This window comes from Pollicipes pollicipes, unplaced genomic scaffold, assembly GCF_011947565.3.
Source record: "Pollicipes pollicipes isolate AB1234 unplaced genomic scaffold, Ppol_2.1 Scaffold_6686;HRSCAF=7923_pilon_pilon_pilon, whole genome shotgun sequence".
Classification (NCBI taxonomy): domain Eukaryota; kingdom Metazoa; phylum Arthropoda; class Thecostraca; order Pollicipedomorpha; family Pollicipedidae; genus Pollicipes; species Pollicipes pollicipes.
Window position 1 is genome coordinate 2,467,647 of NW_023596921.1, and position 17,687 is coordinate 2,485,333.

At 50.9% G+C, this 17,687-nt stretch overlaps 1 protein-coding gene across 1 annotated transcript; it reads right to left on the reverse strand.

Annotated features, from left to right (window-relative positions):
* Positions 1 to 285: 285 nt before the first annotated feature.
* Positions 286 to 9,311, reverse strand: LOC119107290 (diphthine--ammonia ligase). Its single transcript, XM_037230710.1, has 13 exons — positions 9,093 to 9,311; positions 6,414 to 6,598; positions 6,039 to 6,112; positions 5,348 to 5,531; positions 4,392 to 4,483; positions 4,038 to 4,131; positions 3,253 to 3,496; positions 2,762 to 3,045; positions 1,938 to 2,096; positions 1,503 to 1,532; positions 1,367 to 1,472; positions 664 to 881; positions 286 to 336 (listed from the first exon to the last, which is right to left on the reverse strand). Exons 1-13 carry the CDS (start codon positions 9,211 to 9,213, stop codon positions 286 to 288), a joined length of 1,842 nt encoding a protein of 613 aa, XP_037086605.1. The 5' UTR covers positions 9,214 to 9,311.
* Between the last annotated feature and the right edge of the window lie 8,376 nt (positions 9,312 to 17,687).

Consider the following 17,687-nt stretch of genomic DNA (forward strand, 5'->3'; position numbering starts at 1 on the left):
TTGATGCGTATAAATGCATGATCACCTCATGACCAAGGCACAGAAACAGGCGATTTCAGCACATGCTGAGCCCTCACGTGACATTCTGTGTTCACTCTAACATTACACAGATAACCCACACCATAACATCAGCACACAAATTATCTGCATCACTGCCACAACACATCGGAGCCCCTCACTTCTGGGGGCCTGGTTTCTGATCCTGGCCGGCATAAATGACTTCCAGAACCTGTCACACGCAGCCAGACTGTCCCTGGACGGGACAAGAGCTGGTGCCGGCCGGCCTCAGTCCCGCTTCGGTCGCGCGGCGTCCAGTGCGAGACCGGTGATGGCCAGCTGGTGCGAGCCGTCGGCCACGGCCAGCACCGGCACGGGCACCACCACACAGCCGGGCCGCCGGAACGGCCGGCACGCTCGCTCCACCGCCGCCGCCTCCTCCACACTGCAGCAGTGACAGAGGGCGGGGTGGGGTTAGTGGGGGGGGGGGGGGGCTGGACGCGGCACATCGCCCGCACGAGGTTCCGCTAGCGCACAAATGCCGCAACACGTGTTGGTGCGATGCAGAGGGACGGCGCCACCGCCCATCAGAGCCTCAACCGCAAATCGAGTCCGTACAGCGATGGAACAGTCCCAGTCCCCCCCCCCTCCCCCTCCCCCTCTCACGCACCGGTGGAAGAGGCGCAGGCGGCAGGCGGCGGCCGAGCCAGCCCTGGCGCGCAGACAGCCCAGTGTGGCGCGCAGGCAGGCGCCCAGCTGATCGGGCGAGGGCGCGCCGGCCGGGCAGGCGCACAGCACGGTGGTGGCTGCCAGCCGGTGGGCGGCGCTCCAGCGCACGGACACCTGGAGCGTGGTGCCGTCCAGCTGGAGGCTCGACTGCCGAGCTGGACACGACGGCACACAGTCAGGACCGCGGCCGGCTGGACAGCACACCGCACACCGAGACACGCGCGGACGGACGCAGTGACACCAGGCTGGAGTCAGCGGCCGGACGCAGTCAGTGATGAGACAATACACGTCTGTTGAGTGTCACTGTTGAGCACAGGATGAAAAATGGCGACAATTAGGCTGACCCCCAGTGTGGGCGTGTTTGGAAGGGAGGGAGGCCTTCTCAGAAGTAGCACCATCCACTACGAGGCGCCAGCCTTCCACCCCTGCTGCAACGCCTCCCTGTGCCGCCAGGACCGTGATCAGCGTGTCCGTTAGCAGGACTAACCAAGCCCCAGAGAAGATGCCCCGGACCCTGGGCTGGGAGGCGAGGCAAGGGGAGCGCACGGGACGTTAGCAGGACTAACCAAGCCCCAGAGAAGATGCCCCGGACCCTGGGCTGGGAGGCGAGGCAAGGGGAGCGCACGGGACTCACACTCACTCTGGAACTGGGCGTTGCGGGCGTGCGCCGTCACGTGCCACTCAACGCTGGCGGCGCGCGGCAGGGCCGGCACCACCACGACGCAGCCCAGCGAGGCGGGCAGCGCCGCCGTCAGCAGGGCCGAGCAGGACGCCACCAGCGCCGGCTCCGTTACGTAGCAGGTGGTCTGGTGGCGGCGCCGGGACGGGAACAGGTCAGCGCGGAAGGAGGCGAGCAGCGTCCTGGGAGGGGGCCAGCCAGACAGGCACAACGTCAAAAGGCCCCTCTTCAAATGACCCGACACGAAAGCCTCACGGCTTTTGTGGAGATTGCCAAACATGGGCTGTAGCCATAATTGCTAATACAGCACACACAGTAAAAACAAAAACTATAAAAAAAGCAAAAACAACAAAATTCAGCGCTTTCATCAGCATTCATGTCGTTGTCCATACCCCTACCAGAGCCCATTCCTGGGCCATCGGGGACATATCCCAGATCGCGAGCAGTGAGCGAGCGTCGGTCTCCGCCGGTGGTGCGCCCCTGAGCCCGGCCATGGCGTGCCGGCCAGCGATGCTGCCGGTCAGCTCCTCACCTGCGCCACCCAGCCGTCGTCGGCGCCCGCTACCGACGCCTCGATCACCCGGCGCACGTGGCGGAGCGCCAGCCGCGCTTGGTTGGCGCCACCGCGTACCAGACGCATGCTGGCCGGGTCCAGGCCGATCATGCCGGCCACGTGCAGCACGTCACCGCACTGAGGGCGGACAGGGGACACGTTACCGGCGGTGCAGTAAGAGGTCGGCCACGTGCAGCACGTCACCGCACTGAGGGCGGAGAGGGAACACGTTACCGGCGGTGCAGTAAGAGGTCGGCCACGTGCAGCACGTCACCGCACTGAGGGCGGAGAGGGAACACGTTACCGGCGGTGCAGTAAGAGGTCGGCCACGTGCAGCACGTTACCGCACTGGGGGCGGAGAGGGAACACGTTACCGGCGGTGCAGTAAGAGGTCGGCCACGTGCAGCACATCACAGCACTGGGGGCGGAGAGGGGCGCGTTACGGCGGCACAGCGGGGCGCGTGACCAGTGGCAGAGTCAGAGGCCAGCCACGTGCCTTTTATGAAGTAAAACAGGATCGAGAATGACGCCTGACAGAGACACGCCAGACAGAGACCAGACAGAGTAGGTTAAGTCGTATCGACTTAACCTACTAAGTGACAGATCCAAAACCAGAGCAAGCTCAGACCATTCCAGACTGGGCACCGAAGCGCTCCCTCCAGCCAACCGGAGAAACAACACCACGAGCGGACATCCAGAGCAGGTCCGTCTCCCAGAGCCCACGGCGCCCCTGGCGACAGCAGGGGCCGACGGCGCACCTGCATGCCACCGGGCGTCACGCGCCGCGGCCGTCGCCCGCTCACCTGCACCGACTGGCTGTAGGGGCCGATATTGGCCGGCGCCCAGTGTGACACGCTCTGCACGTGGAGGGCGCGGCGGGGAGCGGCCGCCGGCCGCAGCGCCGCCGCCTCCAGTCGCACGGTCACGCCGGCCGGCAGCGGCGCCTGCAAGCAGACGCGCGCCGGCCCGCTCTCGCCCACGCGGCGCACGTACTCGGCGTTCAGGGCCGCGTACTGCGACAGCCGGGCCACGTACATGCCGACCAGCGCCAGGTCACGGACGGTCAGCTGGTGCGCCGAGAGCACCTCTGGCGGCGGCGCGGCGCGCGGTCAGGCCTGGCGGCGACGCCGCGCGATCAGCAAGGGCCACGCAAAGCACGCAGCTGCGAGCAGCGACTACGGAGCTAAACCGCCTCCGAGAGTTCTAGTGTTTACGCGGGTCCAAGTTGGCAACGATGGAGATGAGCACGCGTAAACGCGGTGGGATGGGCCCGGCCCGCATTCCCCCCACTCACCACTGAGCTGGTCCAGTGCGACTGCGAGGCCGGACTGGCCTCCGCCCTCTCGGCCGTCGATCGGGCCGATCCAGAACCAGCCCTCCGACTCGGCCACGGACGGTTCCGGAGCTATGGTAGCGTCGTCTGGCGGACACTCGGTGCTGCCATTTGCAAGAGCGGCCGCCCGAGTTTCCGCGACCAGCGCCGGGCGGACGGACGGCAAGGGCAGACCCTGGATCCGCTGGGCTTGGCTCAGGTCACCCTGCCCGGTCAGCAGTGTCTGAACAACGAGTACTCATGTCCGATCACAGGCGCTGCTGTCATCGCCGTGTGCTACACTGACGCACACTGAATCGACACATTCGACGGGACTCTCCAAGACAGCTGGTCAAGGCAGTTCTGCTCTAGTCCTGGCAAGACCTCCCATGGGAGACTTGATAATGGTCGAAACGATAATGCCACAATTTTGGAACGGCATCACGCATCACCAATTTTGCGCGCAACTTTATTGCATTGAGATCGGGAAAGGAAGTATAATACAACACAGCTTCTCATTTTACAAAATTCGTCAGTATTCTCGGTTTACCAAACCCGATTATTGGATTAGTAAGGTTCGCCCGGTACCTCACCAACCAAATGGTGCTTATGACTCAATCACATAACACGTACTCTTGGTGCTCAAGTTATGTCACCGCATTTCCAGTAACTGGTTGTTACGAAATTGCGAAATGCGTCGCATGCTTGCAACTGGCAAAGGCTGGCAATGCGTGAATATTCACCAACGGGCAAGATGCGAGACATACCATATCTTTATCTTCCAGACGTGTGCGGGTGAAGTTGAGATAGGCAACAGGGGCGAAGGCATCGTCAGAGTGCACCACAGTTTTCTGGTCATCGCTAGAAACAAGAACAATCTGGTTAGGCAGTGGTGCTGGCAAAAAAACAACAACATGTCTGACACACAACGAACGTGAATACAGGTAGCAGTGAGCCGAATTATTAGCTGCATGTTGCTACACTGAAATGGACCATACGCCAAGTTTCCGAAATCAAAAAGCTCTAGACAAGACAAAATACGCAAAGCAGCATAAAGCGACTACAGCTACATGAACTGTGCATCATCGGATTAGCATGCAGAAAATAGACGTAAAACTCACACAATAATCCTCTTTTTGAACAGCGGACAATCTAACGTGAACGTTTCGTACTCCCCTCCCTCTCCACAAACGTTCAGTCCATATCGTTCTGCCTGAAAAGAAAACGGAAACCAAATATAAGGAGGTCAAATGTCCATGATTCAACACACCACTGACCACCACAAACAGCATGCAATGGTATTCCAGCACTGGCAGATTGGTCAAATAAACCGACAACAGAGGTCTGAATGTTCCCACTGACTGTGACTGTGTTCAGCCATACTAGTGCTTTACCCATCACGAGCATAACTGCTAAAAACAGGTGAAAATTACCTTTCAAGCTCATTCCGCTTCACACCTTACACAGGACCAACTACTAGAGGTCAAGCAGCCCTTCACGCCAGCTGCCGTGATAATACCATGCAAGAGCCTGAAGCCCACGTCACAGTCCAGCTCTCATTTACCTCTCTTACGCACAGTGAGTCAGCCGGAATGTCCACCATCAGGTCCCCATGTGCCGTGGGCTGGCTGCAGTACTCACCATCAGCTCCATTGTGCTTTTGGTTGGCTGTGGTAGCCACCATCAGCTCCCTTGTGCCGTGGGTTGGCTGTGGCACCCACCATCAGCTCCCTTGTGCTTTTGGTTGGCTGTGGTACCCACCATCAGCTCCCTTGTGCTTTTGGTTGGCTGCGGTACCCACCATCAGCTCCCCTGTACTTTTGGTTGGCTGTAGTACCCACCATCACCTTGTGCTTTTGGTTGGCTGTGGTACCCACCATCAGCTCCCTTGTGCTTTTGGTCGGCTGAGGTACCCACCATCAGCTTCCTTGTGCTGTGGGTCGGCTGTGGTGTCCACCATCAGCTCCCTTGTGCTGTGGGTCGGCTGTGGTACCCACCATCAGCTCCCTTGTGCTTTTGGTCGGCTGTGGTACCTACCATCAGCTCCCTTGTGCTGTTGGTTGGCTGTGGTACCCACCATCAGCTCCATGTGCGGCCGGATCTCCTGCAGACTCTGGCCCAGGTGTTTGTCAGGTAGCAGGCCGAGCGCAGCTACTTTGACCAGCACCGCATGCACCTGGCAGCTGATCATCTCCTGCAGCAGCTCTGCCTGGTCCCGCCGCCAGAGGTAGGCCAGCGAGGTCAGGCCCAGCCGCGAGCATCTAACACGCACACACAGGGACATCAGAGCCAGCCACGAGCATGCAACAATGCAGACATGTGGAACCCTGCCATGAGGGCTTACAGTCATTGTATGGTAACAAGGCAGTGAAATTCAGCTGGATCATACACAATCTTGCAACAAAACTACATGAATTTGTTGTACATAAACATATTGGAGATAATGAGTGGATATCAGTCCATTTAGAAGTGCACATGTTTTGGATATGTGGTATATTTGGTTATGTTGCTTGACAGCAGAATTTACAGAAGGTTGGGTAGGGGAGTGGGGGGGGGGGGGGGGGCAGGAGCAGAGGCATGAAGTGTGACAGATCATGCAGCAGAGATGTACCAAGAAATGTGTACATGTTTGCCACCATCACCGAAAATGCACTAGAAACAGCTCAGATATCCAAGCCCAGTGAAACCACAATATCATGGTGATATAAAATTGTGCCTTTTCCAAATCTAAACAGATTCAGCAAAACTGCAAATGATCCCCAACTTACACATTTTCTACACGAACTCGCTGATAATCAGACAGAATAGCTCCAACTGAGACTGCCTCAAAATTGACATCATCCTGGAACACAGACCTTTTATTGCACACAAGTCACACTGAAATGGTCTATGTGCTGAACACATAACTTAAAAGAGGAGGTAGCTGAGGACACTAAAAAATTGCTAGCATATACTGAACACAAAGTGCAAGGCTATTTGTCTTTGGCTTTACCATTTGAATACATGAATGCAAGAACAACAGTTTCTTCTAAGCACAATGACTTAACTGCCCGAGTGATCAAACTGCAGAACAATTTTGCCATGCATTTTAATAATAATGCTGAGCAATCTTTATCACAATTATATGTGAGGTTAACACTTACTTTTATTTTACTAAGGAGTCTGTGGAGGTCTTCCACCTCATCCCCCTCTGTTGGACTGTACTCCTTGTCACTGGCATGTGCTGCTCCCTTTATTGATGCTCGATACAGAGGCAGATCCATGGCTTCAGCATACAGATGAATGCTACTGTGTCCCACTGTTTGGTACATGTAGCTGTCCATCTCATCTGAGAATACATAGTTCAGCCAACTTAGGTAAAGAAACCAATCTAACAATAACAACCTATTCACATGACAAAAACCACATGACATTTCATGGAACCAAATACCTCTATATTTAAGGGTCAGCACATGTTCTAGGAAGAATAATTCGTACATAAGCAGGATGGCCCTGCAGCTAAAGAAAAAGAAGGACTCATTGTGAAGGATCTATACTTGATTCAATGATCTAGTTCATTATGTTTGGTTCATACAGTGTTTAATGATCTCAAAACTTGTGCCAGAAGTCTTTGAAGTGAGTTTGAAAAATGTATTGCTGAAGGTATCAAGTCTCACCCAAAAGCATCCTGACAGTACACTAACTTGCAACTGAAAGCTAAGACAGGCATCAAAGATCTACATGACCAAGATGGGGTGCTAAGGAGCAATGACCATGGAAAGGCTGACTCCCCAACATCTTCTTTAGTGGTGTATGCTAAGAATGCTACTTCAGTTGTTCCAGAACCATGTTGGCAGCACAACACACCCAGGTCAGAAAGCATAGAAATTTTAAAATGCAACATTACTGAAAAACTGGGAACACTGAGGGTGTCCAGTCCCCCCGGGCCTGACAGACTTCACTATAGGATACTGCATAAGGCATCAAAAACTATCTGTGCTCCTCTGCCTTTGCTGTTCCACATGTCTCTGGAGTGTGGCAGCCTTTCTGAAGACTGAAAACTGTCCTCAGTAGTGCCCATTCATAAGAAAGGAGACAGGCAATTACACAGAAATGGTCAACCCATCAGCTTGACAACAATAACCTGCAACATTTCAGAGTTCATCATCAGAGACCTGCTGATAACCTACTTGAACTCATCTGGGCAGCTGTCAAACCACCAGCATGTATTCCATCCCAAGGGGTTGTACAGTAGTTAACTCCTGGAGGTTTTTGACAATTGGAGCAGACTGATTGACCTGGCTAAACCAAGAGATGCAATATATCTGGATTTTCATTGGGCTTCCTATTCTGTGCCACACAAATACCTTCTTAGTGAATTGCAGGCTGATTGTGTGTCTGACAAATTGTTGCAGTGGATTGGAGCTTTTATGACTGGCTGGTAGCAAAGCGGGGAAGCCAGGAGTGCTCACTCATCATCAGTGGTCCCCCATCATCAGTGGCATTCCTCAGGGTTTGGTCATGGGACCATTTCTGTTTATCATTTACAAAGACCATATGTCTGATGTGATGACAGCCTCAATCAAAATACTCATGATGACACTAAAGGTTATGGCAGCATAGCTGTACCTGGCAAATTAGAGACCTCCAGTGTGTCTTTGACACTGCCATGGCGTGGTCCGACCATGGCAACTCCCATTAATGAATCAAAGCATATAGCTCTGCACAATGGGTCCAGGAATCTGAAGCACATATGTAAGTGCAGGGTTCACATCTTACAGCAACAAGTCAACAGATCAGGAGAGACTTGGACATCCCAGTAGACCAGAACCTAAAATTTTGGAAATAGGTGGCATCTGCACCCTCAAAGGCCACAAAGATTTTGTTGGTGGACAAAACATTGAAGTAAAAATGCAACCTTTTCTGTACAAAGCCTACATGACAGCTCCACATAGGATATGATAAAATCATATGGGGACCATTAACTATACAGACCAAAAGCTTGCAGAGTGGGCACAAGGGTGCATGGCTAGAATGATGGCAAATATCAGGGATAACCTATATTGACAAAAAATATGCTTCTTTAGCATATGAAGCTAACTTCTCTGTGTTACCAAACATGTCAAGGAGATAGGGAGATATAGTAGACATGTACCACCTCCTCCATTCAAGCATAGACTTAAATCCTGATGACTTTGTTCCTTCCTTGATGCTGGGGAGTAGTAGAGGCCACTGTTGGAAGCTCTCTAAACCACAAGCATCATCTAAAGTCTGCAAATATGTCCACAGTGTACACAAATATGTTCAGTGTATGCGCCATCAATGATTGGAACAATCGTCCCTCACAGGTAGCTCTGTCTACACCCCTCAACACCTTCAAGTTCAGGCTTGATCATCATTAGACCTAAAAAGTGTACCATATTCCAATCCAAGACCAAGCCTAGTTACCAACCACATGAGTATGGCAAGCATTGGGCCTACAGGCTTTTGCCTTACTAAATCCTGACAAGTGTAAAAAGTAAGGTAAGATTTTTCATCCAATCAGGACAAAAAGTGTGCTAATAAGATAAAGTACTGTACTAAAAAGTACCTATCTCATAATTTGTCATGCCCGATGGCAAGATGACACCTTCTAAACAGAATTCCTCACTTATTAAGGCATCATAGTTGACTGCCAATCTCTAGATTTTACCATTTCAGGGAATTGTTTTGAATAGGTCCACGCAAACAGTTGACAGGAATCACATTATTCGTCTTTTATATACCTTAACTTCAGAAGAAAAACGGCACCGCTTATGCGGACGATAGTTGGAACCATTATTCACGTAGCTTGAAATCCTTACCCTCAGACTGGCGGGGAGGATGAAGATTTGCCAAGGCAACAATTTCATGTCCCGCACTGACACACTGCATCATATTATAGCAGCTGTCTTTGCCCCCACTAACAAGAGCAACGACTCTCATGATTTTATTGTTGACATGGAAAACAATACCGCATCGACGGCCCCGCGGACAATTGCACGGTCACCGAGAAATATGCAGCCCCGGCCAACTCCTGGTTAACATGGAGTGCCTTCCCTCGAAACAGATGCGCCACTTTCTCCCCTTCCCTCCCCCCCCCCTCCCCTCCCCCAGCGAAGTACTACCAAATATTTGGCAGCTGCCCGCCAAAAGCGTAGAACGAAAGAAAACCTATTCGCAAGGGAATGTTTCACATTTGGAGATATTGAAACGGGAATCGGATGTGATGAAATAAGCTCACTTATAGCTTTTGGCATGCTTTAAGTGAAAAAGACTGCTCTAGACAGTTAAATCATCTGCCAAGTTAATACTCTTCCCGATGCGCCATGGTTTCATTGCCTCGCCTTACCTTGCACAACATTAATTGAGAGCTATGTGACGACCGCTGTATCTGGAAATCACGCTAACGAGCGCCGGATATGAACAGCGATATTTGTATGGCCTTAATCATCGCATGCGTTATAGAATGGCAGGATTTGAATGACTTTTTAATGACGTCATGAATTCCATGGTGACTGAAATGCTCTTCCCGATATACTTTTTCCCGTTTTCGCGGGGGTGGAGCTTGGAAATTAGAGGCGCCCAGGCCTTAAGAAGGGCATGATTGCGAACAGCACCGTAAGATCTTCAAGGTGGCTTTTTCATTTCAAAACTTCATATAAACGTGGAACATTCCACTAAAGTCACGAGTTGAGACCAGCGTTCGATCCGTCGTCGGCACCTTGTCAGGACCGATCACAGCCCAGTATTCTCCTCACGCACGTCATGTGATAAACAAGTCATGCGGCTGTAGCGTCACACACAGGCTGACGACGATGCCAGGATTTTTTGTCAGCCCGTCGGTGTGGAGAAAAGCGCTACCTGGGGGAGAGGGGAAACCCGGGAGGAACCCGGCCCGGCGGCCATGTGGCCTGGCGGCGCAGGCCCTGGTCCAGGCTCAGCCGCGGCCCCAGTCCAGCAGCCCGGCCGAGCCCTGCAGGTTGGGCCGGGCTGGGCCGGGCTGGACCGGGCCGGGCCGGGCCGGGCTGGGCCGGGCCGGGCTGGGCTGGGCTGGGCTGGGCTGGGCTGGGCTGGAGCCGGAGCCGAAGTCCTAGGGGGTGGAGCAGGCGGACCGGAATCGAGACAGGGACGGCGATGAGGGTCCAGCGCTGGGATATCGGCATAGTGTGCCAAGATTAAGTTTGACTGATGTCGTTCCGGGAAGAAAGACACGAAAAAATACCAGTCGTTCCTTCCGTGGGTTGCAGGAGCGGGGCTGTTATGCGCCGGCTGTTCGCCACCAGTTGGCCTCCATGTTCTCCATTTGCCGGTGAGAAGCCGTCGCCCGCTAAAGGGCTGCCATATCAAGCTGGCAGTGTGAATGCGGCTTTGCCAAAATTGCAAACCTGTCTCCGCGGGCCTCCGAGGTGGAGAGGGCGCGGTGATGTTATCTGCCCAATCCCGATTTTTTTCAGATCAAGGATGCGTCTGGCTTACTTTTGCACTACCTTTCACATCTGTGCCGACTTACCTATATGCCAGCCATCTTCCCCCAGATGCGTCCTCTTTTTGGTCTGCCCATTGGCCGTCGCTTAGTGTCATAGCTGCGGTGCCGACGCCACGCGGCCTTTGGAGACTGCAACTCCGGGCGTAGGGGTTGTTGCCAAGATTTAAGAGCGCGCATGTTCAAAACCATGTTACAATAATCTTTATAAAACATTACTTCTGACTGAAGCCTGAGCATTTTAAGACGACATTGGCTGGCCATGTCAATATAAATTTAGAGCCCATTTCCATCTGCAATCTACATTCTGGGTTCCTCAATATTCCTGAAGAACACGGAACAAACAGAACAAGTATGGAATTGAGGCCTCTGTGACAATTTTTGGATCAGCCGCGGCGATCAGGAACGTTGATGCGTCAATGAGGGTTCCTGTGTTGGTCCGGAGCCCATTGCGCGGGCCAGAAGGCCTCCTGCGTCAACGTAAAGAAGCTGAAGTTATTCCGCGCGAAAAACGAAAACGAATAAAGCCATCGCATGTTTGCCTGGGAGCGTTTGTCCTTTTTCAGAATGAGTCAGTGAAACAAATTACATCGAAAGGTTTGAACATGCGCACCCACAACCTCGAGAGCAAGGACACCAACGGTCTGGGTTGCAGTTTCCATAGGGTGAACGGCGTTGGCCACTGCAGAGCATACCAGGCGGCGGGTGTCAGGGCCTCGGATAAGGAATTGTCACTGGGGGGGGGGGGGGGGGAAGGAGCAATCCAAAAAATTATCATAGCCCCCATTCCTCATTAAGCAAACCTCTCAGTCGATTTCGCAGAATTTTTAAGATAGCACCGACCGGAAAATCAATGTAACAACTATGGATGGAGCTTCTCCAAAAATGTTGGTGGGGCCCAGGCCCCGCCAAAAGCATTACAGGAGATTCCACCCCTAGAAAGATCGTCCAAATAAATCATGAAGTGAAATAACTTCGAAGATATCTTCCTTTCAGGTTATTTTACCCGGAACTGTCAGCTGAACACAAACGGGACATGTTTGCTGAGTTTCAATTATCTCCACGATGTACATTTGTTCTGCTTTTTCCGCAAACACTGGAGGACCGCTGGTAAGTTTTTGTCACGTAGTAATCGATCTGAATACAATGATAGCCTGCACGATGCATCTTACTTAACTCATTTTCAGCAATCCGCCTTAATGTCTTGACGTAAATGCATCGTAATAGATGAATGCCTAATGAGGACATCGGACGCCTATGCCATCTTACTGAGGCTCCGAAGCTCCTAGGACGGAGATAGATGTCATGTGTCAGGTTTCAATATTTCCAATCTGTTTTACAACCTCACTGCAATTGACTAATGACCTGTCTGAGCTCGTTAACTTGAAGGTTAAACAACGGGCAGTTTTACCCAGGACGGCTTTGCTTTGTGTACATCCTGTGTCATGCACATGACAGTGCATCATCGCATTTGAACTGTTGACAATTGGATGATAATGGAGCAAATCACGCCAAGAGTGGCATCAAAGCTGGAAACATTCGAAGGAAGAGTCAAAAGTAGGTCGTTCACATGTATTGCAGGCGGCCATGGTCAGATTAGAACCAAACAGCTTCCACGACGCCACAGTTCGCTGACACGCGTGCTCCCAACGTGACCCAGTACACTTTACAGGGATCCCTCGGAGCGGAAGAACTTCTTGGCAAATGCACGCTGCTTGTACTTCTCCGGGTCCGGTTGACGGTTACGCCTGTCTTTGTTTGCCAGGAAGGCCGCCACCTCCGGACGCGGGTCAAATCTCGCGGTGCCCAGGCAGCTGACACTGATGACAAGTCGGCCGTTCACCGTTGACTGTGCGCAGCAGCCATCGCCTGGGCATGAGTCTGTCATTATTTTCGGAGACATCATGGCACTGGCAGTACTGCAGATGCTGAGCAAGTGGCTTCCTCCTTTGTAAGGAGTTTGAGGTCCAGTCGTGTGTCGCGTCATGTTCAGACGAACATCCTGATAAGATAGCACAACCCTCGTACGCATTCTACATAAGGATCAGGTTTTCAGGACATAAATAACCCGCCGCGGGTCAGTTACACCAGGGTTATCACCACACGAGTCACTAACATGATTACGCGTTTCGCACGCTATCTTCAGTCTCAGATCAATGGGATATGTTTTGCACTGGATTAATTCATAAGGTGCATGTTATGGCAGGTTACAGTAAAACGACACGAAGCGCAACTTTATGAGCTATTTACTTGTTCTGCAATGCACCTAACATCAGTTAGATGCAAACTAAAAATAAAGCCGCTCAAGCTTCAACTGATCACTGTTAAATTTATGCAGCCTGCTGCTGCTGATATATAATCAACAGTATGGCCCTAAAATTTACCACCACTATGTCGTCAGAGGACCGTGACCTTAGGTAAGGCCACGACCCAACGACATGGGTGCATGTTGTAAAACACAGCCTGTTCGTCCATAATCGGCAGTTTGTTAGACTGCAAAGTAAAAATGGACGCTGGTTTCGAATGCACGGTCAAAATAGCCTCTAATGACATTGGCGATTAAATAAGGGCCACCAGAGGTCATACGAGATAAGTGACCTGTGATGACCTCAGGTGTGCGCGAAATATATTTTGGTCGTAAATGGGCCGTTGTGGCACGCAAAAACAGAGTCAAAAAGCAAACTAAGGTACTAAATTAGACGCTAGATGAACATAAGAACTTTCCTCATGCATGCCGCGGGCAACAAAAGTAGCATTGGGGACCGGAGGTCGTCGAAGTACAAGACAAGTAAAATGCATCTCTTGGCCTCTCACAGTCATCACTGGACGTGCTCTTACCTGAAAAACATTATGTTACAATGTCCCTGTTAAAACACTGAATTCTTCGATTCTGAGCGTTTGAAAATGTGCCCTCACTTGACCTTAAGCTTGACCCTAACGTCACCTAAAATGGCACTCGGTGCTTTGTTAACTCCTTGCCTCGGTGCTTTGTTATCTCACATAGTCATGAATACAATTCAGCCATAAAAGTTTGGTCACGAGCAGAAAGAAAGAAAGCGTGTTATCCTTGTCCATGTGGGCCATTTTGGAATAATCACAAACTTGACCTGACCCATGCGAAGAGATAGAATTTCGGGATTGGGGACCTGTGGTGATCTCAACATTGACATGGGTAAAAAGTACATGTGCTTTTGCCTTATGCCGTCAATACCTTTCCGCCGGTGCCTTTTTCCATGTCATCAATAGGGCCGAGATCATGGGCGAAGGGGGCGGAAATCCGCCCTTTCTCCGGCCCGGCGAAGGGCCATCTGAGGCCCGGCGGGGACGTGTTTGTTAATGATCACTGGAATCCAATAGTGGTGCTTTGCTGCTGGTTCACCTGATGATTTGATCGGGAACGTAATATTTACACAGGAACAAATAATGAGTGGTGATCGCATATCAGGGAAAGATGGTTTGCAACAAATGCCCAGCTGTTTTGGTCTAGAATACATTGATGGGTAGAAACATAAAACAATAGACACAAAATGTTATCCGAACTAACCAAGCATTGCCATCCTTTTCGCAGCAGGCTGTCCTTCGTCAATGTCCCCTTCGCCATCATCAGCAGCAGTCGTGCGGGAATCGAGAACGGGAATGGGCTCGAATGGAGGCTGGAAACATAGATACAGGAGCTAACGCAAACCGTACTGAGAGGTATCGCAAACGTTCGACAAGTGACACGGGCCCGACACCGGCGCCATCCTAAAATCCACATATAATGTTAACTGGACACGGCATGTTTCACTTGAACTGGTATTTCCCACCACCTGACATGAAAACACCCAGTGCAAACCACCATACATTGGCAAAGATGCATGCACGATCAAATGAGCGCTTGTGTTGCGGGGGAGGGAGGGGGGGGGGGGGGGGCGGTACCTCCTTTTACATTCAGTCTTTCCGCGCGCAACTACTCCGCAATGCTCCACCACGAAAAAAGCAGGGAAGAGGGGGACCCTCCTCCCACCCCCCACCCCCACCTCACTCCATTCAAATCGTGCCTTTCTGGTAACGGCAAAGTTCATTGTATGTCTAAACAAGTTCAATGCCGGTTCATTGAACATTGCGTATGTTGCTACCGCCTGTGTTGCGTTGAAAGAATCCTGCGTTTCGTGTAACTTCTGCCATGGAAGACAGCCTTTTTTGGAATGTCAGTGCCTTCTAAGATTTTGGTCAGACTTGTATCTTCCAGGATCCCCTGCACCTGATCCTATAATGCCGGCGGGGGGGGGGGGGAATGAGAATGGGGAGTTGTTTTGGGGTGGTTGATCCATTGCCAGCCCCTTGCCTTGCCGTGGCCGTGCTGAACGATGAACATTCCCCTGGGGCCAGGGGCCAGCTCTTTCTAGCAGCAAAGACTAAAGAGGCTCAGTAAGGGAACATGATCAATGAGCCCTGACAAGGTAATGAATGAAATCAAATATATTAGCACAGGCTGGCTAGCACATTGCTGGCTGAATGTCGTTTTCAAGAAAATGGTCCATTTTTATCGGTCATACCGAATAAAATTCGGGCTAAGTAATGAGTGGAAAACGTGTCTATACCTACAGTTCACAATAAACAACTTCGCCTCTCCATCCCCCCCCCCCTTCCCGTCAAGTCTAACACACTCCTCCCTCTTCCCTTGACACCTTTCCACACATATGGATCTCTGATTATTTCGATATTTTGCGAATTGCATACAAGATTTCAGTTCGCTTCTATCTCCTGCTTCTGACATCCAACGAAATCCACCAGTTATGGTGAGCCACGCCATGCAGACCTGCAGATGTGGCAGGCCTGTCCTGCTTTCTTGCCCTGTCTTGTGACACTGTAGACCCAAAAGAAGCAACTGCACAGCGCATATCGAACTGGGGATGAAAGAGCATCAAATGGCTATTAGCTTTTTCCCACAGAACCGCCGTATGTCCATTGCAGAACCCAGCGACCTGAACGATTACACCAATCGACAACGGATCAGCCACAGGCAATTGTATTAACGTTTGTAGGGCCTCACTTCTACCAACCGTGGGTTTGCCGCCGTTGCCAAGCAACGAATTTGTATATGCCGCGCCGTTAAGTGCCAGTAAAAAACAGCCGTCTGCCAAGAAGTTTCCATATTATGAAAAAGACGTGAAAAACTATCAAGAAAGACAATAAGATGTGATTTTCAGCCCTGGAGCCGTCGGTACAAATGGAGCGAAAGTGTGGATATTTTGCGATCATGCGATTGCATTTTTGTAGTACATAAGCTGCTGTCACGATGAGATTAGAGTCAGCATAAATAAACAAAATTTTTCGAGGTGCCAGCTGCCAGCGGGACACTGCTAAGGCGGGTGGCACGGAGGCTCACGGTAGGACACGATTTAAACTATGACAAAACACACGGGGATTGGAGACGCGATTGTAAGGCCCGAGCGACGTTTTGGTCGTCTTAAGTATGTATGGTGAACTCGTGGCAATATATGTGTTGAGGCAAATGTAGAGTGACTGGAATTTTGTCTAATCTTCGTGACATACCTTATGGTGTGCTCAAGACGTCGACAGGCCAGAGACATAATGCCCGCATCTACTTCCAGTGCCGAAATTGGGGATATCTGCAGTGCTCCTTGTGCAAGCCACGAAAACCTTTTTTGTGTGAGAGTTAGGAACTTTAGACTGCCTTCCCTGCCACCTGCATACACCACGGATCCATATTCAATGATGGGAAGAACCAAATATTTATATAAAAGCCGGAGGGCTGGAGGCTGGAAGCCGGAGGGGGGGGGGGGGCTGCTCCAACCCTCCGGCTTCAGAGGGCTGGACGCCGGCCAGCCTGGGGACGGGAGTGCACGAACGTCCGAACGCTCAGCCAGGAGCGACTCAACAGTATTATTCGTCTTGGTCTGCGCGGTGGGCTCGGTTGAAAGAGAGGTGCGGGAGGGGCTGAGAATCTTCCGAACAGGCTGCTGGGAAATAGAATCAATCCGTGTTCCGCGCGTGGTTATCGTGAGTTTTGTTGCCTGTGCGTATGTTGTGTTTAGATACAGGGGCGTCTTGGATTCGATGGTGCGCCGTGCATGAGGATACGATACACCCATAGGCGTAGGAATGTTTCAGAAAGTGGGGGAGGGGGGGAGAGAACACGCTCAGGGTATAATTCAGGAACTTTTCTGGGAAGCAAACCCGGTAATCGGAAGGAGGGAAGTAGATGTGGCGGTTATTGTCCGCTCTTAATTTATGTAACATATTTTGCAAGTGATTACATGTCACGGCTGTTATGCCAGATATACATCTACGGTTGTTTTTCATTGGTGCACAATCTTACCCATTTTACCTATCTGTGCCATTTGGCAAATAAGACAGCTTTCGGAAGGCCACCCTCCTTGACATAGGATGACCCAACGGACATTCAAATGCCCTCATGGGATGTAGCCCACTTAATCTGCTTTTGTATGTAAGAAGGAGCATAGCCAGAGCCAGAGGCGCAGCCAGAACCTTGGCAAGGGGGCACAGGGTCAACAAAGGACCCCTGATGGTAAAAGGGTCCCCTCAAAATTGTCGGATACGGCCATTTGTTATTGAGGGCATATTTTCTCAGAGAGAGAGAGAGAGAGAGAGAGAGAGAGAGAGAGAGAGAGAGAGAGAGAGAGAGAGAGAGAGAGAGAGAGAGAGAGAGAGAGAGAGAGAGAGATCTATATCTATATCTATATATATATATACTATATAGATATATATATATATATATATATATATATATATTATATATATATATATCTATATATATATATATATTATATATAATATCGTGTAACAATATATATATATATATATATATATATATATATATATTATATATATATTATGATATATATTATATATATATATATATATAGTATATATTATATATATAGATATATATGAATGTCTCTCTCTC